General features: G+C 40.0%; 1 protein-coding gene across 6 annotated transcripts in view; it reads right to left on the reverse strand.

Moving 5' to 3' along the window:
* Window positions 1-24,281, reverse strand: part of MECOM (MDS1 and EVI1 complex locus) — a 343,388-nt gene that overhangs the window by 166,687 nt on the left and 152,420 nt on the right. For all 6 annotated transcript variants that reach the window (XM_068406158.1, XM_068406155.1, XM_068406156.1 and 3 more), the window contains exon 2: window positions 23,718-24,067. In XM_068406158.1, the coding sequence (XP_068262259.1) occupies window positions 23,718-24,067 (350 nt within the window). The remainder of the gene's footprint in view (window positions 1-23,717; window positions 24,068-24,281) is intronic.

Below are 24,281 nucleotides of genomic sequence, written 5' to 3' on the forward strand. Positions count from 1 at the left end.
GTACATTTTTCATATATTTAACCAGTAATAACTTTTATCACCACAGTTTTGCTATTGATTGCTTCTTTAACAGCAAAATGCATCACAAACAGAAATGAATGAAGCTGTCGGGAAGAAAGTTCTATAGTAGCTTTACTGTCAATTCCCATCATAAATAACCATGACATCATATGAGTCTTATCTACGGGTTGCTGTTACTGATCAATGGCATCACTCTAGTAGTGTAAATAGCTTCTAATGTCCCATCTTCCACCTTCAAATAGGTTCTGATTATTTATGATAGCTGTTAGGTTACAAGTCTGAGCTGCGGTTTGGATTTATTTTCTACTTACAGCTGCTGTGGATTTCAAGTTAGATAGGATTATTTTTTAGTTAAGATGATGAAATGGGATAGAACTGTCATGAAGCCCAGAAAAACCTTCATCTCATTTACTCTCTGTAGCAATTTGACTGTGAATCCAAAGACCTTAAAGGCTTTTCATTAAATAATTCAAAATATTAAAACAAAGAGTCCTGGTTACTTTTGCTAGTTCAGTGCAGCCTAATCAATTTACAGTTAAAAAGAAAAAGAAGAATATTTTTCCTTGTAACTAAACTATGAAGGAGTTTCATTATATGCAGAACTGTCTAACATGCCTTACAAAATTGTCACAAAAATATACCAGCCAACAGAAAAATCTACTTGTCAGCTTTTCCCATGGTGATCATGAAAAAACTAATGATGTTTTACTCACTCACTCAAACAAAAGTATTCACCCCCAGGCTAGCTGATATTTGGAAGGATGATATAATCTCTATATTTCTTATGATAATGAAAAGCGTGTCTGCCCAACTACAGAGCTCTAGACTTTTTTTTTTAATATCTATTGCATTCTCATACCCCAAAATGGTTCTTATGATTGAGAACTGGGGCAGTGAACATACAGAACGACAGCACATTGGGAAATAAATGCACATAGATTTCCACTTACCACAACAGAATAGAGGAGTCAATGGCACGTTAACTAATTCATTATTTAAATTTCCAGTTAGGTTCCTCTCTTGCATTACATTTAGCAAGTGCACTAAAGTTGAGGGGTATTCTGAAGGAAGAGGTCATTTTTCCCAGCGTCAACAATAATTAATAAATGGTTAGTGTTCTCTGGCTCGTTTGTCTAAAGGAAACACCCTAATGACACTGAAGGGAAAATCAATAAGGATAAAAATGCAGCAGTGATAAATATTCTGCTACTCTTATCCCCTGGTGACCTTCTGAGGGGTTTCAGATTTAAAGACTCATCCCACTCCAGTCTTTTATTCCTCTCTTTACCATAATTCATCAGTTAATATGTAACTCCAAGCTGATTACAACTTATCTATAAACGTCTTTTATGCGGTAGCAGTGCACAAGCCTCTCAGTGGAAAAAACCTGAGGCATTTTTTTAGCTTCCTTTATGGCAAGTTAGTCGTGAATGATAAAATATTCATGATGGTATTTAGTGTGATAACTTGACAATGCAAAGATCTTTGGGTTTGGCCTGAAAGAATCCAAAACACGCTCCAATCTTTGTATCTGGGTGACAAGCACTTATTTTTTCCATCCAGTATTTCCTCCTTAAGATTGTTCTGTTTGGTGAAGAGCTGTTGTGCTTATAACAGCGCACACCTCCTAGCACTGCCTTGCCTAGGTTAAACAGTAACTACAGCACTAGGGGTCACCTGGAAATGGAAAGTCTTAAAAACACGCAAACAAAATCACCGTCTGGGCTGGAGGGTTTTAAAAGACATTTTAGTAATCACCAATAAAAGCCTGACGGCACTTCTCCAGTCACTACTATTGTTTGGACGTACAAAAGTCTGCGATGATAGCACCCTTCTTGCACGTCCCTTCTCCTACCCAAAGCAGACTTTCGTCCCCCCTTTTTTTTTGTTTCCTGATACTATAATCTATGTTTCTTATGCCTTAGGTAAACTTAAAACCTCGGCGGGGAAAAGGAGGGAATGTGGCTGCTGGGCGCTGACAATGGCTGTTTTGTCACCGCCAGGCACTGGTGGCCATCAGGAAGTGGGGACTAGTCCAGGCACTTGATGCCAGGGTGGATGATTTATTGCCTAGTGTCTTCGGTGGCAATTGGACCCCTTCCCGCTGTCACTCACGCCTTGCAAAGATTCGGTCCTAAAGAAGAGGTTCCCCCCTGGTCTAAAGCGATTACAATGCTTGTCATAAAGTGTCTTTTAGTGGAGGGAAATGGGTATGAAAATGGGTAAAGAAAGGAAACAATCAGAAGAGGAGAGAAGATGGATGTTCTGTAACCTTTTCTCAGAGACCCATTTCTTCTACTTTTTCTCCTGTCTTTAGCAGGTTTTTGTTTTGGCTGATGACAATGCGTAATAGCCTGATAAATTGATTTTGTGAGTCCCCTTTCTCATCTCTTGAGAAGACACTAACTCGTTGGGACTTCAGAGGGCTCTCAGAGGCAGGAGACAACAATTAGTTTGTTGGGGATGTCAGAAAGGAGCTTCAAAGTTTTGCCAGAAAAAATCCTTTCTGACAGATCAGTGCTGACAACGTTGGCAGCTGCTAGGAAAAGTGGAGCTGGAAACTCCCTCTGACTCTCAGGAGCAGGGAAAGATTGCAGGACATTAACTCTGTACAGTGGGTTGGGTACTGGTGCTGTTGCTTTTCACTGAAGCATATATGGCAGTGACTAAAGCTTTCCACTGGATGAAAGAGTAGTAAGAAACATTTAAAAATCAAAATTTTTCAAGTTTTTTTAGCAAACCTTAATACACAATCTTTAAAAATTTCCACAAAAATCAAGAAAGCATATGACAGCAAGATTTTCTTCTCCAGAGTTAATATGCGGCCTTGATACTTTTTTTAAGAACTCATCATAGGAATACGTTTTTATGTTTTAACAGCAAAACCCAAAAATAGTCAATTATAATTCTTTCTGTTTCTGAAAGCCAGGAATATCCTTCATGGGTTTCTGACAGCAGTTACGTGTCAAAAACAACTGCACTGAGGTATGTCTGTGTGCACCCCATTACAGGAAGCCCTGTGGAAGAGCTCTGTATACAAAACCTCCTTATTTTAAAAATCCATCTTAATTTCCTTAACCTGAAAATAAAAAGATCAGCCATTTCCTTAAGGTAAAAGCACTGGTCAGTCCAGGCTTGCTGAAAATAAGCAGCTAGTACCATTTTGTTGATAGATCACAGATCCCAAGGGAAGCTATGTTTTCCTGTAATCACAGGGTTTTGGAAGGAGGAGCTGACAAGGAAACCTGGCAAAGGCTTTGTGAACTTCCAGAACAGAATCTCAGGACAATTACTCTCTATTAAATTGATAGGTAAACGTTACACAGGACAATTGCATTCCTGTAGAAGCACATTGCACACTGGTATGGATTCTGGCACAATTGTTTTTTTCGTATATGTTATGAAACACAAAGATAGATGTTTTATTTTGTTACAGTTAGTGTGTATTTTTACTATTATGTGGAAGATGCTCAATATTGTGCTTATTGGTAAATAGTAACATATATATACATGCAGTCTCCAGATTCTTCTGTGCTATGATTTATCTGGAGATCTCAGAGAAGCAGAGGGAGTTTTACTTAAAATATTTCTATAAAAGAAAATCTCAAGGCCAATGTTCCTATGTGATAATGTGATAAATCAATAAAAATTCATATAGAATACTTTAGAAAACTTTTATCTTTATCATCCTATATGCATATTTGACATAAGATGGTACCTACATGGATTATTGCTTCCTCTGTTTATTTCCTTGATAAACTGCAGCAAGCTTGGAATAAATCATGTCATGGCGCTACTGATTCTGCACAAAGAAATCTTCCACTGAGCAGTGGCTGTTTTAAAAGGAAGAGGAGGAATGAAGTGTATCAATAAGGAACTAGAACAGACCTTTTAAACCCAGGGAGAAAGGGAAATGTTGTACATGCAGTAGTTACAGCCAATTTCATGAGAGTATAAATTGCTTTGCCAAAAATCTCCTTAGAAGCATTAATACTGCGGTAAAGACACAGCACTGAAGTAATAATTGCACAGTCATTTGCTAGCTTTTAAAATCGCATCAGTCCAAATAATACCACTCTGAGTTACGTCCTGCTGGAAGCAGCCCATTAATATCACACACAACAATCGTGCAGTAGATCCTGAATAAATCCCAGGTTATTGTGAAAGTGAGACAGGTCTGGTATGTAAAACTCAGCTTGAGAGCTGCAGACTAAAAGTTAGGCCCAGCACACATTTCTCAGTCCATTGGCTGCTTCAAGTTGCTGTTACTGGGTGGGAGAGGAAGATCGGCGTATGTGGGAAAAATGCGGTTCGAGTGGGAGAGAAAACATGTTTTTTTCTTTCACAGATACACTAGAACTCAATCAGGCTATTAATCAAATAGATAAAACTGGCACTTCAGTCCCTGACGCTAACAGAGCTCTGCGCAGTAACAAAACCTTCTCAGCACACCAGGAGACTCTTAAAATTCAAGCACTCTCAAACTTAGCTGCACCCCTGAGAGCCACAAATTGAGAGAAATTAATTCTGTGCCCCTGCACCCCTCATTACCAGTAGAGCTGAAGCAGGTCAAATGCAAGTTAATCTCTTAAATTCCACTTTTGTACACGGATGTTAAAGCAGCCATTACTTTTGCACTGGCAAATGTCTCCAGGCTAAAGTGCAGAACTTTAATAAACCATAACAGGTCAGTATTGAATATAATACCAGCTAAATGCCTGAAACTTATGGGTTTTTAACATTTTGGTGTTGTCCCCTGAAATGACCACCCCATACATCACTACAATCAACATGACTGAAGATTTTAAGCTGCACCTAAATAACTATTTGTAATAAACACCTCATTCTTTGGAATTAGTAAATGTGCATGCATATTGAAAAAAAAAACTTAGTTGTGATCTCAAACAGGAAACAATGATTCAAAATAAAATAGCATGTTAAAGATGCGCTGAATTTGTCATCTTGGGAGACAGGCAAACACATTTTAAAGAAAATAAGCCTGACCCTGCAGAATAAAGCTACTACTCTCTTCGTATAGAAACACCTATGTCAAGAGACATCTAGCAAAATTTAAATGTTCTAGCCCTCATTTCAGTCTGTGTTATGCAAAGGTGGATCAGGTGTGGTTTTACAAAGTGAACAGGCTCCTTCGAAATCCGGTCTGGACTCTGACAAAAACACCAACATTGTATTTTGACTCCTCCTACTGATACATCAATCCTCAACATCCAGCTTTTAAATTGCTTCCCTAAGGAATACCATCATGTGTAGGAATACAAGAGGCTGGTCTTACTACTTCTAAATCCAGTGGCAACACTCTGGCTCACTCCAGAGTCACAGTCTCAGCCTGTGTAAATCCACCCATGAGGTATAACCTTGTATACCTCCATCAGACCTCATGCACAGCTCCTGCTGGTGCCCAAGGGACTTGCATGGGAAGGACATGTTAGATTTCCCACAGTGGCTTCCCTTCTCCTGTTAATTCATCCATGGATGACATTCCTACAGACAGTAGCAATTTCATGAAAAATAATATATTCCTGTCCTAAACGTAGCAGATTTACTTTAAAAACCTAGCAGAGACTCACATAACTTCAGGTCAAAGCCATACCTTAGTATGACCTTGCCATTACACATTTCTCCCTGCTGCTAATGTATCTTCAGAAAACACACCGTTTGTCACAAATTTCAGCTAACGATCTCCATCTCCAGTGTCAACCTAAGTTCAGTAGCCATCTACAGATGGTGCAGCACCTACAAGGAGAATAATCACCAGGAAAACCTCTTTGAAATATTTGTTTTGAAGAAAAGAAACAAGCCCAAAGCTAAAAAAAAAAAAGTTAAATAAAAATAAAATGCAGAAGAGGATTTTTATATTGCAATAAATACTAGTGGCTGTAATAATATAATGTTAAAACTCTGCTTCTACATGTGCAGCCTGCCCATGCATAGGTAGCTGTAGATTTATTGCTGTGACCATGTGCTAGACAGTTGTGTTGATTCTTCCATATCTTTAGAAGCAAGTAATAATGACAATTTTTGGAGGTAATAAAACTTCACGCGTCTCTCGTATTAATGCGTTTCTATCACTAGCTTCTTAGACGCATTTGGAAACAATCAAGTTCTTATTTTAAGGAGCCTTAAGATAAGGTATCTGTGAGCTCTGCACTTGGGGTAATTGATCACATTTGTTTCCTGTACGTAGGTTCGACTCCTCTTTCCCTTAAACTTGGCATGTTTCTCATTACCCTATGCCTTGTTAGACTAGTAGAAATGTTCTGCCGTGGTGAGTGAAAACAGGACGATACTATTACAAACCACATCTAATCGGGGATGGCAGCCCTGCTCCGTCTCTGGGAACTTTAGCACCCACAACGCCTTTCTGCGGAGCTCTCCGAGGGATGGAGGTATGCGCTGCTCTTCTGCTGGCAGCTTCAGCAGCGCTTCTGCGCTCCAGGCTGGATTCCTACAACACGGTTCTGATTCAGGACGGGGTTGCAAGCTCCAGAAAAAGATATGAAGTGTACAGTGTTTGTTTTCTTTCCAATGATGGGAAAGCGTTAGCTCTTCCAGGTAGATGCAGGAAGCATCTTTTGCCTTGTTTGTCAAATGCCACACGGTAGCATTTGTCTGCAAAGGGTTTCTAAATTTCAGAATACAATAGTATTTACTTAAAAACAGCCTTGTTATTCACAGCATTTTAAAAAAAAAAAGCCATTAAACTTCCTCATAGCAAAAGAAAAAAATATAGGCTCTTTCATGGTCTGTCTTTACATTGGGATTATAGTGGTACTGTTGGAGTGGATCGTGCTCTGATTACGTTAAAGGAAAGTCATGGTGCTACATCCATTTTTTATCAGCAGAGAACTTGTCCTCATTTATATGGACTGAAAAACTGCTGTTATGTTATATTGTAAATGGAGCAGTCCTGTTGCATGAAAAATACACAGTGGTGTATTTTTAATTTCCTCCTCTTTACATTCCTTCTCCCTCTTTCCTACCAAGAGTCAGAACAAGAAAACTTGAGCATTTACCAGAAAGATAGAGAAACAACTCTACCTCTAAACTCAAATCCATGCTTGTACATGAACCAGCAGGGAGGATTTTAATCAGGCCTTGCTGGCTCTGAGAAATCACCTACGTACGGCACAAAACTGCTGCAGGAAGAGAGGCTGGGAGGAGGCAGGCTTTAGGGGTATTTCATTTCACTTTCTATAGACTTGTTTCTTGTAATATCTCATTTAAAGAGCCAGGGAGTTTTTACCTACTGAGAAAATAGCCTATAACAGCCTTTAAAAGTTTTGCAGCTGGCCAGGTTTGGTATTCCAAGGTAAAAGTCTCTTACCACTAAGGGAGCTGCAATGCGTTCACTAAGTGATGCAGAACATGTTTCTTATACTCAAAAACTAGTGTTGAAGCTATTATTAGAAGCGCTACCTTCTTCTCACTGAAGTTAATGTTCAGAATTGGCTACCGCTGAAATATTTCAGCTTAGCAGAAAGCAAATACTTCATTAGGGAAATGTTATACCCAGTGAGGGATCATTACCGAGTTTAATTGATAGTAAAAAAAACAAAATCACTAAGTGGGAAAGAAAATCCTGTACTTGCACTGAAAAGACATCTCATCAAATAATGAAACTTTTCTGGCTATTTCTGCTCTGAATTCCTCGCTTTTCATGCTGCATTTATGCAGCTCACTGTAATCTACCTAATTTGTTCCCATGCTCTTTCTGGGCTGTCTTTCCTCTCTGACCATCTAGAGAACTTCACACATTGTCAACCTATCATAGGTGAAAGCTTTTGAAGATCTACTACTTTTCTCCTAGCCTAATAAGGTCAGTGACCTTTCAAGCTCTACTATTTCCTTTTCTATCATTAGCCTGATACGTGCATCAGCTACCTCTCAATTTTCTTCATCTCTTCAATGCCTCACTTCTTCCTTTGGACACTGTCTAATTAGGAACTTAATTTCCTCTTCTCTGATGGAGTTTTTGATAATAGAGAGATCCCATTCACCCCTGAATCACAGAGCAGTACTATGATTTCCTGCTCAGGGGTGTCTTCAAGTATGTTAATTAATTTTCATGGTGGCAGCTGACTGACAAGCTTATCTCTCCTGTAGGAAATCCACCTATGAGGAAGAGTCCTGCCCAAATTCAATCAGGTTCACTTTGGAGTAAAGGAGGACCGCAGTTGTGGTAGTAGCTAATGGTAAGGTTTTGATGCCCTGCAGAGCCCAGCTTGCCTTGAAATCGTTTCTGGAGCCAGCACTAGAAAAGACATCGGCCATGTCCTCTCTGCTTTTCCTACATGTAAGCAAGTAAGAACCTCGGCTGCACAGGGGTAAGAGAGGCTGGAGGGGACCCAATATTTTTTTCAGAACTGAGATTTTAAAAGTAATTCCAAAAAGTGCCCAATTTTTGCATTAGCAATTGTGGGCACGGGAAATGCATTGTGGGAAAACCTTCATGTTATTTTAAAAACAAAACGCTGTGCAAATAAAGTGTCTTTTATGTTTTGCTACACTGTTAAGGAAATTTATGATTTGCTCAGTTTTCTTTACCACTTTTGCTGCATTTTTCTTTCTTTCCACAGTCACTGTCTGCTCTGCAACAAGCCATGCCTTTCCTCCCCAGCGAGAAGGTGTGCCAGGGCTGCTCTGCCATCTTTAAGGTGCTGAGAAATTCTTGGTTGGAGCCCCATAATTACTACTTAGTCTATGCCCATCTCTGTTGGCTTGCATAGCAAGTGCTGGGAGCAGACTTGTGCGTGCTGTAACATCACTGGGGTTGCTGGCATTACATCAGGAAGTGATTTGGCAGCGTCTATCATGTCTGTCTGGGAAATTTAGGCTCTGCTGCTCAGTCCCTGATGGAAGAGATGCCGGGGTTGCCTTGGGAGTGTAGGGCTGGCAGAGGCAAGGATGCACCCCAGGGTAGATTCTCCCAAACACCTCACGCTGGGACAAGGTGGCAAGACAGGAGACATCATAGGGAGTCCTTTACCCCTCCCCATCACCACCTCTATTCTCAGTTTTTTTTGTGGTGGGTGGCAAATATAAGTTCATATATTTAAAAAAACAAACAAACAAAGCAAACCAGCAAAGCCTACAGTTCTGCTTGTCTTTGTCAGGGACAGTTCTGAGGTCAAACTGCCCAATATTGGGGCAGAAGGCAAACATGAGATTTCCATTCCCCTCGCACTCATCCTTTCTTGATCTTTTACAAGCAGTTCTCTGTGATAACCCAGGACAAGACCTGAAGTCTCCAGCAGAAATCATCACCTCCTGCCATTAGCACAGTCCCTCTACACCAGGAGGAAGGGGCTGCAGTGGGGTTTAGACACTGGGGTGGGACTGGGGCTTCTGCCTTGTTTGCCTGAGGATTTCCTGAGCTCCTTGGCACTGGGCAGATTCCTTTGCACTCGACCTACCCCTGGCAAAAATCTTGCTAAAGACCACTGCTGGCACATGCAGAGAGGATTTGTTGTCTAAATAATGCATTTTCTTGTTTTTCATTAGTCTTGAAAGCCTTAAAAATTTAAAGGCAAGCCTCCGCCGAAACCCCTCATCAGCATCACAGCATCCACTTCCCTCTTGCGCACCTATACCTCAAAATAGCCACATTCTTATTTAAATTTTAAAATTTATCTACAAAGTTTCTTATTAATCTTTTGCCACTGAACTGAAGCGTTCCCTTCCCCAAACAGTGTCAAAATGGAAACAACTTTGAGAGCGAGTGATGCATCTAGCGACTGTGCGTGCTCCTGTACGCCTGTGTTTGTGCGTTTTCCCTTCCTTTCTTAAGCTGGGGTTTGAGATTTCAGTTATTCTGCAAACAAGACCCAAGAGAGACACAATTAGACTCCCCTGGAGACTGACCCCTTATAGTGCCCACCTGTAGCCGGACCCAGATAGCATCCCAGTGCAATGAATTAGCACTCTAAGCTGATTAGAGCAGCTCTGCACAACTCTATTTTATTGACACAATGAAGAGAGGACAGAAAAGGGCCTGAAATGAGAAAATCATTTCCATGCTGACTGAATTAAAAGAACAAAAGAGCTCCTTGCAGTTGCAGCATTCAATTTGTCAGAAAAAAAGGAAGCCACTTAATGGATCACAATAGATCTGAGCAGACAGATGAAATTTAAAACTTCAGCATGAGTGCGATTACCAGCTAAACATATTCTCAATCATTTCCTCCATATGCATTATTTAGTTGGATTGTTTACTTCAGAGGTTTTTTTGCAAAAACACTGTGCGAGATGTTATCTCCTAGAGCGCCTTTGCATCCCATTTTTCAGAATCAGGGAAGGCTGTTGTGATTTCTGGTAATACATTTTGTTATAACACAAATTACACTAAATTGCGGCTGGGTACGTTTCCCTTTCTCCCCTGCTTCTAGAAGTAAATTAATATTTTCAGTATATGGAAACAAATAATGCAAGTTCATCTTATTCAAAAGACGACATAAATCGATTATAAATCACATGCATTATTCTGCTCTGCTTCGAAGAGAATGAACGTACTGCAACTCATATTCTAGCAAAATATATTAGTTTGTGCCACTATAAACAGCTTTCTCATTAAATTTAGGTTTAAGCTAACAGTAATAAGACAAGAATACAAACTATTAAAGGGGTTCCTGTGAATGATATATATAATTACTTCCAAAACAGATATGCAATTTACTTTGGCATTTTCCAATCAAAATCTACTTGCCTGTATAAGGAAAAATACCTTTAAAATAAATCTGTGAAATAAATTGAAAACATCAGTATTTTAGGCTCCTTGTCTTCTAATTATGTAAAAGCTTGAATCTTACACAGTCTTAATCCAAAAGTGAAAATCAATTGCATGTGTAAAAATATTTGAGTTTCCCAGTGTACATTTATATTTTCTAAGCAATAAAGTATTAAAACAAGAAAATACTGAGCACAGTCCTGGGAGTATGTTGGCACATAAATAACATCACTCCACTGCAGATTCCTTGAGAGTTAAATATTTAAGATTATGCAGAATAGGGCCTTTATTTTTCTACTCAAAATTTTAAAAGCTTGTACCTTATTACAATATTGACAAATCAAATATCGTTTGCAGACCCAAAATTAAAAACAAAAGCCATTTTCTGAATCTCACTATAACTTCATAGCATCTGAATTCAGCTGATTTGCATTAATTTATCCTTACATATATTTTTATTTTCTGAGCATGTTTTAACCAGTTCACTTTACATCCTTTTTGCCATTCAGTTTGCAGTTTTACCAGCTCATTTGTATCCATTTTGGAGGTTAAAAAAAAAAAAGTAAAAAGAATTACAATTGCTTACAACCCCCCTATTTTGAAGCTGATACCCTGCTAAAGAGAAAGCTGAGTACTGGTAGCACTCACTTCTGCTGGCTGCTATTACTGATTTGACTAAGCATTTCACAGGGTTAAATGCCCAAATCATTCGGGGAATTGACTGACACAGTATGACATGTGGTTAACAACCTTACCATGCATGCATTTTGCTTTCAGAAATTTTACTGATGCCAATGTAACCTTCAAAATATTTCAGATTATAATTTTCCTTTACTTTTAAAAAACTTTTACAGACATGTCTGAACCATTCAAAGGATTCCCAACTGGAAAGGTTACTGTAACCATTTCTTCTCCCCCCTTTCCCCCCCTCCAATTGATTGAGCTAAGAGTTTTCTATATTAAAAAAAAAAAAAGCCATGTATAAAGCTTTGGGATATTTTAGCAAACTCAACGTAGTGTAACTTTGCTGACAGCTTGTCACATTTCACTGACTGTCTGTCTGGGATCCTGCGATAACATCTGCATTCACTCAGGGCGAGAGCTTACCCTGAGACAAAAAAGTGGGTCCTGCCACATAATGCTCCATCATTCTGTCAGTTCTGACATGGCATCTGAATTTTTTTGAATCACTAAACACTTTTGGGACTCTGGTCCTTATTATCTTTCCTTAGTTTCTATACTCGCTCGGCAATGCTGAAAAATGTAAAATGTGCAAACAAGGTAGTGGACGGCCCGGGCTTTTTGTCGTCTAATCCTCAGCCCCTCATTCATGCTCACTGTTAATCTCTTAAGACATTATAAAACTGTTAGACAAAGCAATGTGAATACCTCTGCTTCTCAGCAGAATGGGAGGAAACCAAGGAAAATCTGGATCATGCTAAGCTTTTCTTTTCACCACAGAAATGGTAACTTAAACCTGTTGCATCAAATTATTTATAATTCCCAACACTAAGGCTTTTTTTATTTCTTCTTCAGCACCACAGAACAAGCCTGGCAACATCGCAGGAGGAGGAATGCTACTGCCGAATTTTCCAAACACACCAAATGCTTCTGTCACACAAAAAAATTACACAAAGCCCGTCAGAATTGGGCAAATTGGGTTTTCATCCCTCCGCTGTTAAATGTTCGGCACGGCACAGAGCTCATGGTCCTGTCAGGGCTGCTGCAGGCCACTTCGGGGAATTTTTTTGCTGCAGAGGGACTGGGGTCTCTGTGGAGGTGGGTTTGATGGGGAGGGCTTAGGGGGGATCCTGGACAGGGTATGGCATGGGTGTCCCCAGGCTGGCTAAAGGCTTCCTGGCTGCATGGAACAAGGGGCCCATTTCACATTAATCCAGCTCTGTTTGGAGCTGGCTGCTGTTCCAGCTCATCATTTCACTCCTGACTCCCACTGCTGCGGGGGCATTAGCATGGGGACAAAAGCCACTCAAGCACCTATTTCTAAACCCAAACTCAAACCCACTAAAAATCACACCCGAAATGATAGTGTTGCAGTCAGCTAAACATTATTCAGGAATGCTGAGGCAGAAAACCAAAGTTTTCAACTTCTGCTTGTGCATTGCTGTCATGGGTGGTGGGAGCAGACAGTCAAGTCTTCAAAACACTCCAGAAGCACAGAAGTATTTGAATGCAAATGCCAAACAAGTCGCATATACTGAGCTGAATCCCTGCCACAAGGATTTGTTTACACACACAATGGCTTCTGTAAAACTCATAATTTTCAAATAATTATTTAAGCTAGTGTGAAAACGAGGCATCGTTATTTCTGCCTGAAACACATTTTATTCAGCTTTGCTTGCATCAGCAGGAGGGAAGAGGCTTCAAGGACGAAACTGAGATGTCACCTTTTTCACAATGCTAGCCATCAAATTTGGGAGATGATTTGAGAAAAATCAGCCTTTGAAAGGAAGTAGCAAGGCCCATACTGGTAGGGGTTGGCCTGCTTTTCCAAGAGTGAAAGCTGTGATATTTCAAGCAGAGGAAAGAATATGGAGGAAAGTACGGGCAAGACTGTGACCCTGAGAGCAGTGAAGCACCAAGCCTGGATGGACCGAGGGACACCAAAATGCTGACATGAGGAGAGCAGAAACAGGAAGGGATGAAGCAGAAAATTAAAATATATGCAGGCACTAAAAGGCAATCAGAGCCTGGTTAGCTGACTGTGTACATGATCAATGCTGGAGGTAAAGATAACCATCACAGCAGTGACCTGCTGAAAAATAAAGTGAGGAAGATGAGGGCCAGATATAAGAGGCAGAGATGGATGGGACTGGCAAAGGATGCAAAAGAGGCTGGGCAGAAAGAAATTACAGGGTTTTTTCATGCAGCTAAACAGGGATCCCAGCTGGCTGCAAGGTTTTGGGACAATGTGGAGGACAGTGGCACTGGCTATGGGAGGAGGAGGGAAAGAGTGATAAAGGAAAAAAAAGAGACATGTACTGCCTGGGGCCAGCTGGTCAAGGGAGTTGTATTTTGAGACCACAGATCTTCAAACAAGTAAGAAATAAAGGTCTCTTCTCATAGTTTTAGTGGGGGGAAACTGTAAGATGTCCTCTGTGCAAAAGAGAAAGTGTATATCTAAGGGCATGGCAAGGCACTGCAGCACATGGCAGCTCTCCCTTACTGTACTAGGTGTCAGCACCATCTTCCTCTGCAGACACAGACAACTGCTTAAAATCTGGCTTTAAAGAATATTTTCTGTAAATGCAGTAATGTTGGAGCTTTCCCATACCCAAACTTTCATTTTCCCCATCCTGGACAGATTTACATTTTTACACAAAATCAACATTACTCCCATGGTTTTGAAATACCCACTGCTGCAAGCAACAGAAATACTGTGACCACAAATCTCTTAGAAAACATGAATATTCAGACTTAATCCTGAATAAAATGCATACTCATAGTTATGCTTTTAGAAAGCCCATTTACCACTTGAGGCCATTTCAAGATATAGGAAGGCATTGAAAGTTACTTTCAGAAATCCTGAACAGCTACACACCAGCTCTCCAACACAGTATGTGAAAACTCACAGAGAGTGAACCCAAACTCGTTTCGTGCTTGTTGCCAATACACTTCATCAAGTTAAGACTAAGAACAACACTTTGGGAAACCCACTATACACAAGAGCCCCTTTACACTACAGGCTTCACCTGATGAAATGTTATGCCTTTTGCAGGATCTTTTACATCTTTCCACGCTAAATGCTAGGACTACCCTTTAAAGGAAGGACTACTTAACATTTGTATTTTTTTCCAAATTAAGGCTTATTGTATGTGCCAAACTTAACGCAATCACATAAAGTCAGGCTGGATTATGACAACCAATGTCTTCGCTCCTGCATGTGCCATCTACTGTTCAGCCAGGAAACATGAGGGCTGTCACATCAATAAAACACCGTATTAATACTCTCTGGGGTGGAAATACCCTATTAGCCAATTATTGTTTTCTATTCTTTATTTCCAAATAGATATATTTTTCTACCATTCTGACAAACACATCCCAATCTGCAGGCTCTAGCAAGCAGCAGTTGGGTTTTTTTGTTTTGCTTTTAAAGTTTAGTGATGTCTTTATTAAACCAAATGCCCAGGTTTCAATGGTACTGTTAAATCATGCAGTGGTTTAAATGCCAAACCTCAGTGCTATATCCTCTGAAGTGCTGTGTTCATTTGAGTTAATAAGCATTTTGCCATACACTAACTCCTGTCTTCATTTGCTTCTGTTTAACGATGACAGTCTCCTCCTGCCCACATGTATGCTCCTCTCTCCACTGCTTGTTGAGCCATCAAGACACACCTTTGTTTCATTTAGTATGCAATTTTCACCTCTGACCCAAGAAACTAGTCTTAGGCTTCCTGAACTTTATTGCCTGTTAATAGACTGCTGGCTCTCTTTTCAGCAGTCATAGAAATGGTGGAGAGACATTTAATTGAAAAGAAGGACAAAGCTAGAGCCTGAAAGGCAAAGTGGCTAGGGTTTAAAAAAGAAAAATACAGAAATAATATGTTTCAGGAGCTTTGGATATTCTTTACAAGTTTGTGCCTCTTTACACAAATAAGAAAGACACCATTGATTTAATTATCTTCCCAGGGAACAATGGTATAATACTGTGAATGGTGCTAAATGATTGATCTGGTAATTCATCTTCTGCTAACAACTATCTACGCATTTTGTTTCTCTCCAGTCCTCAGACTGATGACATTAGCAGCAATGTCACAGAGCAGTCCTGGGCTTTCATAAAACACCCACAGATGCTCTTTCCTGCCAGTATTTAGGGACACATGGTTATAATTTTGTCTGTATTTCTTTGTCATAGATTACTTTTAACTACATCTGTTCAATTAAAATAAAAAAGAAAGACACAGCTAGAGTCCATCAGCTTTGTATCAAAAGTAGCCTTTTAATGAAATAGGGAGATTTAATTTTGTAAGTGTTCTGACGAGTGAGAGATACCTTCCTGTTTTTTCAGAAGTTCTGTTTGGTGAATAGTTAGGAAAAGACATTATTACAGCATAAGGATATTATTGTACACAGAAAGGCATTATTAAAAGTGATTTATTGTTCTGTGTTAGGAAACTTATAGGAAAAGTCTGATAATATATTAAACTTGTTTATTATGGACTTCATATAATTTTTGAATAATGCAGCTTTTTCTTTTGACAAGAGCAATAAACTCTGCTGGTATAGACATACGTTGATTATCCCAAGTCAACTGTGTTGCTTAAAGAAACATGCCCAAACAATCAGCTTTTGACAGCTGCATCTCTCGTTATTTACAATAGCCATCACAGTAATAACTCACCATTTCTATATTAATAAGGCAGTGAAATTTATTATGATGGTATTGAAAAGTTATTAAGTACTGCATCCCAAGTGACAAAGTACCACAGCACTGTCACTATCCAAAAGCAGTTGCCCATCCATCACAAAGCTTTCCAGATGGTCCTGCATCTTTATCGCTCCCAGGTTGGTGACATCACCTGTTCACCCACTCAAAATTGATGATGAAAGCAAACAGATCTATCTTACTTACATTTACCAAATCAATTTAATTTTACAGGCCGTGGCTTAGTGACATATTGACTGTTTTCCTTAATGGCATCTACTGTACTTAATGCAAAGAACTCATCTTTGAATCCTGGCTTGCATAATGTGGCATTTCGTAATAAATTTTTTATAACATATTTATTTAATGGGAAGAATTATGATTGTTTGTCAGTTCTATTAGATGCAATTATTATTCTCTTCAGTTCTGTCCTTTTTATTTTTCTTTCTGATGTTGTCTGTCTTAACAGCTAAATTCAATTTACAGCTTTTGCTTTTGTCTTTCAAAGGGACATCCGGCATATCTCACAATGATTTTTCTTCAGTTTTTGATAATCTCACAGATCTACTCCAACATCAGCTTTTCTCTCAGTTTATTTAGTGCTATTACCTGCTTGGACAAAGCACTACTGAACTCAATCTACCCAGGTTACATTCGAGTAAATAATAACCATCTTATTTTTCATAGGAATACAAATTCCTGAAACACCCCCCCAGTTCTGCTCTGAAGAAAGTAACAAAACTTCCTTCTCCCTCTCCTACTTTTAAGTCCACTTGACCTTTATGGTTTCACTCTGCTTCCCTCAGGAGTTAATGCTCCTCCTGAGTAAATTAAAACCTCAGTGTCATTGTGGGGAATATATATGCAGACCTACAGAAAGGTTTTTGTGGCTTTAGAGCGTGCCATGAAATGGGCGATTTCCTACCCCCAAGGTCAAGGACATGTTGGAGCATCCACTGTGGGTGGAGAAACGGTTGATTTTACACAAACTGTTTAGGTTTAATTGAAACAAAGGTGCTGCCTCACCTTTTTTACGTGAGATCTCACAGCCATTCCACACCAGCACCCACTCATCCTCCTGAACTGGCCAAAAACCTCTTCCAGATGCTGTTGCCACATTGGCTTTGCATTGGCTCAGTGACTTATCAGCACTGTGAGCAGCAGCCTCCTTGGCAGAACCAGCTTGGGACAGGGGCAGCACCTCCCTTCTGGCAGAAGCTAAAGCCTCCCAGCTACCTTGTGCAATGTTTTCTGGGAATATCTCCATTGGAGAGCCAAAGAGGGAGCTTTGCAGATTTTGTTCCTGCTCCCAGTCTAGTGAGCAGCTGCTTTGACTGAGCAGGGGAAGGTTCTGATCTTTGTCCAAAAAACAGGGCATCATGTCCCACTGACCTCATGATGCGAGACTCTACTTAATCATGTTAATCAAAGAATTAGGAGAATTGAAGAATGGAAGTAAGGAACAGCAGAGAAAAGGACAACAGTGGACTACTGTGTGTGTTGTTTCCATGTCCTAACACTCTTCCATCCACTTGAAACAAGCCAAAGAACCAACCGTTCCCTTTTGCTGTCAAATGTATTTAATTAAAACTGAATGACAAGTCCACCCGCTCATGTCTTGCTATTCAAGGACCTGTTGTTTGCTCATTTGTAATTATAAACTGTCTGTCCTCTGAGCAGGGCGAAAGCTGGTGTTAACAGCCAGGTACCTGGTTGGGGTATACAACTGACATTGCCTCTTAGAGCAACACTTTGCTCATGAAGCATCTGTCCACCTTGCTACAGGACTCCTATTGCTGCAGCAGCATCTGGCTTAGTCATAGCCTTGCCACAAGACACAGATGCAAACAACAGAAGAATTCAAACTGGTAGCATTAGCAGCACAGTAAGTAATGTCTTTTTTGTACACAGCTTTCGAGTGTCTGTCTTAAGCACCCTTGTGCATACTCACCCCAGGCAAGATATATGGTATGAACTCCATCCTATGTGGCACTGAACACTATGTCCCTAACAGAGAGCTTAACACAGCAGCTATGCACATGCTTAGCTCAAACACCTGAGTAATCCTGTTGATGATAAGCCCGTGCCTAAGTGCTTTATTGGATCTCAGCCAGAATGCTCTATGCCTTGCAAAGCTGATGGGGTAAAGCATCACCTATGTGTTGAAGAAAAGGTAAGGATGTCACTCCCACCTGCAGCTGCCAGAAGCAGATGGTCTGTTGACCTGGGGGAGAATACACTATCTGCAAAACTGGGTTGGTCTTCCATTGATCAAAAAGCATCCTCCCCACACACACACACTATAAAACAAATCACTCCTTTTTCATTTCGAAAGACAGAATAACCCACGTTCCTGTTCCTCGTTTTTCTTCAATAATAATTTTGCAAAGATTCCTGGAGTCCTAATAGTGCTGAAATTCATACACGAGGAGAAAATGTAGGCAAGGAATCTCCCCACTTTCCAACCACCTGGTCCAGTGGGGAGTTGTTTTGCATGTTAATGTTCTCAAAGACAATTCAAGAAAAGGACAAGATTTGGTCTAAGTCAGTGCAGTGTGAAAAGTGTCAGATGACAGCAGAAAATTAAGGGGGTTTTATTTAACACTAGGATAAACTCCATATCCAAATGAAAAATATTCAGAAGTGATGAAATCTTTGTTCCTTTCATTTTTCCTTTTGCAAAAGACAATCTACTGCTCTCTCCCAGCGTGATTTCACTGACTACAAAGGAGTCATTTCCCTCAGCACCGATGCTGTTTATTAAGAATAGCTTAACAGGAGTTTTAAGATGCATGAATCCCATGCCCAGTTATTTAAAAGACGCTACTTTTTGTTCTGTTTTTATAAAAAGAGACAGATGTTGCTTTCAACATTCTGACAAAGGTTTTCCAAAGAAGGGCTCAAAACCAAGGGATAATATTGATACACAGAGTGGAATCAGCCAGTAACTCCCATTGATTACAGTGGAAGTTTTTGGATGCTAAGAGCAAGAAAACCAAGCTATCAGTTTAAGTCCTACAAGCTGGATTCGGGAGCATATACATATAACTCTAAAAGTCTGTATCTTTATATTTTGTAACTTATTATTTAACTTTCACAAAGATAGATGGTACACCTAGAACCCAGAATCTCAAATAAACCTAAATTTAAATTTAAAAAATGCCAAAAGAAAGCCAAGATTGCAGAATTTAAACTTAAAATTGCAACTATTCCAGTTCCTATAGATCAAGTGGGAAGCCTTTACTCCAAAACAATTTCTGAGTTGTCCACCTTTCCCTGAAGATGCACATCAAAAACATTAGAGGAGAGGTAAACAAATAGGCAAACAGCCTCCTAATTTCCATTTAGAAGTGATAACATTGAGTCAAACATACTGTACCAAATTTGAGATGTTTTTCAGCCTCACTGTCACGACAGGAAAATATACTCTGCTCTATAAACAGATTATATGCTGCTTTATAAAGCTTTAAAATATTTTTTACTTCTGTGACAAGTTTGATATATTAGAGTTTATTGCTCCTGTTTTTACCTTCCTAGTAAAGAAATAAAAGTTTAAGATTAAAAAAAAAAATGCTGTGAAGAAATTGCACCTATGAATGAGACTGAGTTTGCTATAGCAGTAGAAGACCCGAATTTGAATATTCGATGTACTCCCGAAGCAGCTGGTCGAAGATAGGTGCATGTGCTTTGGTGACCTATTCAAAGCCTTTCTTTGAAATACTCTCCCAGTTGTTTTTCATAGTAGGGCATGAACCATGATGAAATCACTAAATTTGTGTTCCCTTGCTTTTGTTTAAAAAAAAATTACTGCCATCCCTTAAAAGCTTGTTTTCTTTGTTGATTAAGCAGCAGTCAATTTTCCTTTTCAAACAACCACTGAGCAACAGCCTCCCGACCCCCTCAGATATTCAGGCTGCCGGCAAATACTAAAACCTCGGTGACAAACTGCAAAAAAGCTCGACCTTTCCCCTTGTCCGGTGACCCCCTGTTCGATTTGTACTTTAGCTAACCAATACCTGATTAGATAATGCTCGGCTCTAGACCCACAAAATGAGATAAAATTCAAATTTATGGCTTTTCATTTAAACTAGTCTACAGCACTCTAATCATGACCCAACCACAACTGTATCACAACAAATTCTTTGTCCCAGAGTGTGTTTCATGGCTGAAGTATATAAATGGACACAATAGACATTGTTTTCTTGTACTTGCTCAGACAAAACTCTGCATCGATGCCATAGGGAGTCTTGCTATAGGGGAACATAGGAACAGACCCCATGAAATTCCTCAGCCTTCTGCAGTAAGTTTTTCTGCATTGTCAGCTGCCTGGCTGCAAAAGTTAACAGCAGCATTTACTCCAGCTTCCACTTCTCTCCCCACCACTACAGGCTAATCCTAGTATCAACTCAGATGGACATCAGTCAGAAAAAAATGGAAGCTAGAAGTATCCCACAGCTGGAAATACCCAACACTATGACAATCTTTTGCAGGGGAATTTAGCATAGTCTGTTATAAAAATGTCCTTTCCAAAAATGTAGTTACAGTCCACATTTGTGTGTAGCTATAAACTTTTCCCTGCAATATGCATGTAGGATTTTGGTTTGAAATTTTCTAGTTTGAGACACTAGGCTATCTAGCAATCCTTAACAATTACAGGAAAAGGAACAAATCTTTCATAGCAAAATCACTGGTATAAACAGCATCAGAAAATAGCTGAAGATGCTCAGCTTTCCTTCCAGAAATATTTTATTTATGCTAGTCTCTTGAAAAGAGATTCTTCCTTCATCTTTGAAAGTCAAACACCATTGCATGTTCAGCGTTTCACCTTAAACTTGGAGAAATGCAGATAAAATTGAAAGATCGATTTTCCAATCACTTAATCATCCTCACTGTAGCTGCAATAGAGTCTGTTCAAGAGAATTAAATAAGCACGCAAACACCAGCAATGTTGCAACCCCACTATGTGCTGCTTTGAGCAATGTACATGTGGGGTGAAGAAATGAGTAAGCCAGGACACAAAAAAATGCTTGCTTTGGCCTGTGGGATCAGCAAGCAACTCAAGCATGTTGAGGGATCTCACCTTGTGAAGCCACCAGACACAGCTGATCTCTATAGCACCATGAACTAATATAGGAATTACATATAATCAAACATAAAAGAATATCATGACAATAGCTACACCAGTGCAATTCACTCAGCATGCGCATATTATTGTGGAATAAAAGATTTTAAGCTCCCTTATACTACAGAGTCACTTGAATCCATAGTCGGTACCATACAGAAACTTTGGTTCTGTTTAAAAAATAATAATGAAATTTCACCTTGATATCAACAACAGCAAACTGAATTCCCCATGCCTGTTTGCTAATCGACTTTGACACCTGACAGAAACACCCAGTTTCACAAAAGTGCCCATTCAAGTAGAAAAATTGACACCAGAAAAGCTCATCTTCTCAAGACTGTACTTAAACCTCAATAAATGGTACCTTTCCTTCACCTTCCCATGCTACTTTTCACACTGCCTGAGCCCACACACCAGTAAGAGCTTCTTTCTCCTTTTTTTTATCCCAAAGCACAGGTAGTGGTGGTTTCCATAGCAGTGTGATGATGAGCATCTGGGCTGGGATGGGCACTGGAAAGATCTTCTCCAGCACTACCAGGTCCCCCACATCTGTCCTTTAGCCTTAACCTTCACTACATGCCATTTTACTCACTGTGTAAACTCTGGTAACCAATATTTCTTTGTCTCCCTTCCATTACAATAAATGTACTTAACCCACTTGTTGGAAAAATATTCTGTTTCAAGCTCCTCTGAGCACTGCAGAGCACTTCTAGATGAGTGGCCAAATTGCAGAGGGACTCAACTGTTCATTTTATGTGATTTTGCTCCAACACTTTTCAATAGCTTCTCCCCAGCTGTCCCAAATACCTAACACTATTCAAATGGCATGAGTCCTGCAGCTTGAAAGGGATTCAATCTGCCAGCTGGGTTTCCAGCAGTATCAAGATATTCATTTCTTGTCTGGATTTCAGAGACTCCAAAATCCTAAAAGGAAAACTAGTCTCTAATATTGCAGAATATTATAATTATCTAAGGGTGTGAAAATCAAGATGGATTTCCATTGATTTTAGTGGGGCTATCGTGCACTACACCACCTGAGGATCCAGCCTAAAATACACTAATTTTGGTATATGTTAAGCCTGCAAGTACAGCCGTGTCTCAGCAGTTTTGCTCCAATTTCTGTTATCAATATCTGAGCTTAATTGTGGTGTGGTGAAAAGTCAGTTTTTATGGCTTCCTGGTGCTTTTTTCAAATAATAAAGATTTCTCACCAGCAATTATATTGCATCAGGGCCTGTTAACACAACAGAGTGCTGCCAAGTCTATAATTTCTCCTGACACTATTCTGTCGTATTGTCACAGATCTCAACAGAGTTTAAACGACTAGATGGAAAGTTTGGAATGAACTCCCTGACTGTTTATGGACAGTTAAGAGCAAATCAAACCTCCGTTTTCCACCATATCTGCAAGGCTCTGCTCCACAGCAAAACTCCATTTTTCCTGGGAAAATGAACCTCCCAACTCTCCAGAGGTCAGTCATGCAAACCCTGTACTTCTCCCCTTATCAGAAACCAAAGGAAACGTGCAGATGGAAAGCTGAGATTGCACTCTGTTTCTACAGCACATTGTTAAAACTATGAATAAAACCACACAAGAACATTTGTTACACCATAACACAACCAGCAACGTGCACCACCTCAGGTCTACAGCCCTGACCTGACCATGGACATGCAACTCAGCCAGCTCCACGGTGATATCAGAGCAAGGAAAACATGTTGCCTGCAAAGACAGAGAAGGCAAGAGAACTGCTGTACTCGCCAAAGGAGGCCTTGAGCTCCTTCAAGAAAAGCAACATTTCTCAGAGCACCTGCAGAAGGAACATGCGCCACATCATCTCCACACGTGCTAGGTTTGACACCAACATCCAAACATACTTTCACCAAATCAATTGCAAAATTTCTATTGAGTTAAATGGAAGCAGGTTCAAGGCCCCAGCATTCGAAGTCCCCAAGTAGCACAAGGTCCCGCAATGGCAATTTTAGTCACATAAGACTAGATTTTAGGGTTATTCTAACCATTGTTGACAGAAAGTGGAAATGCACAACCCTGAAAACAGCACCCAGTCTCTTTTCAAATAGTGCAGTGTTGTTTGCAAATCCCTCACCCACAGCCGTACTGCAGGACTGCACAAGAGCAAATTAAAAACGGTACAGAAATGTTCCAACAACGCAGCTTCTTCCTCTCCTTCCCAAAAAAAGGCATCACCTGACAATATCCACCCAGACAGATTTCATGCATAAAGAGCAACAATAATTTCTGCCTTTTTTCTTTTCTCTTTTTTAATTTATACTTCTTTCCATCCAGAAAGCCCCGAATGACCACAAAGCAGTCTCAATGCACAAAAATATCCTCTGGCTGCTGCAGGATAGGACTCAAATTCTGCAAATATTTGTGTTTATAGACACACAAGAGAGTTCAACAGACCGGAAGAATGTAAAGTGCCTTACCTCCCAACCGTAACTGGGATCTTTAAGGTGTGGCCGCTGCTCTCCTACAAAAGGGCCAAACTTTTCCCCTGCTTCAATCTTCCTTTTGGTCCATATCCCTAATCCTGCTCCAGGAATGTTGGATTCTCTGAGCTCAAACTCTGAAGGAATGGGAATGTCATCAGGAATGTATATCGGAGCCTTGTAAGGAGAGTTCTCCTTTGGCGTGAAAGCTTCACTGGAGGTTGCTGGAGAAGACGGCTCTTGAATGCTGATGGATGTTGGACACTGGATGTTTGCAGTCTCTCCATCAGCTTCTGGCGCTTCCTCCAAAGGAAGTTCAGGAAAGCTTTCATACAAACATTCATCACCTGGAAAATAAAGCCAGATAGTAGAACTTGAAATATCCTGACAGATTTTGCATATGAAACCTTTTCAGCCTGCACATGAAATGGAGAGGACAGTTTGGTAGGCAGGCAGCACCTTCATCAATCACTAGTCCTGCAGCAGAACCTCACCCCAGAAGGAGCCGAGCCTTTTGCCTGGTGTAGGCCTTGAGGTACACAGTGTTTTCTCAATATTCCT

The sequence above is a fragment of the Nyctibius grandis genome, chromosome 8 (genome assembly GCF_013368605.1).
Source record: "Nyctibius grandis isolate bNycGra1 chromosome 8, bNycGra1.pri, whole genome shotgun sequence".
NCBI lineage: Eukaryota > Metazoa > Chordata > Aves > Nyctibiiformes > Nyctibiidae > Nyctibius > Nyctibius grandis.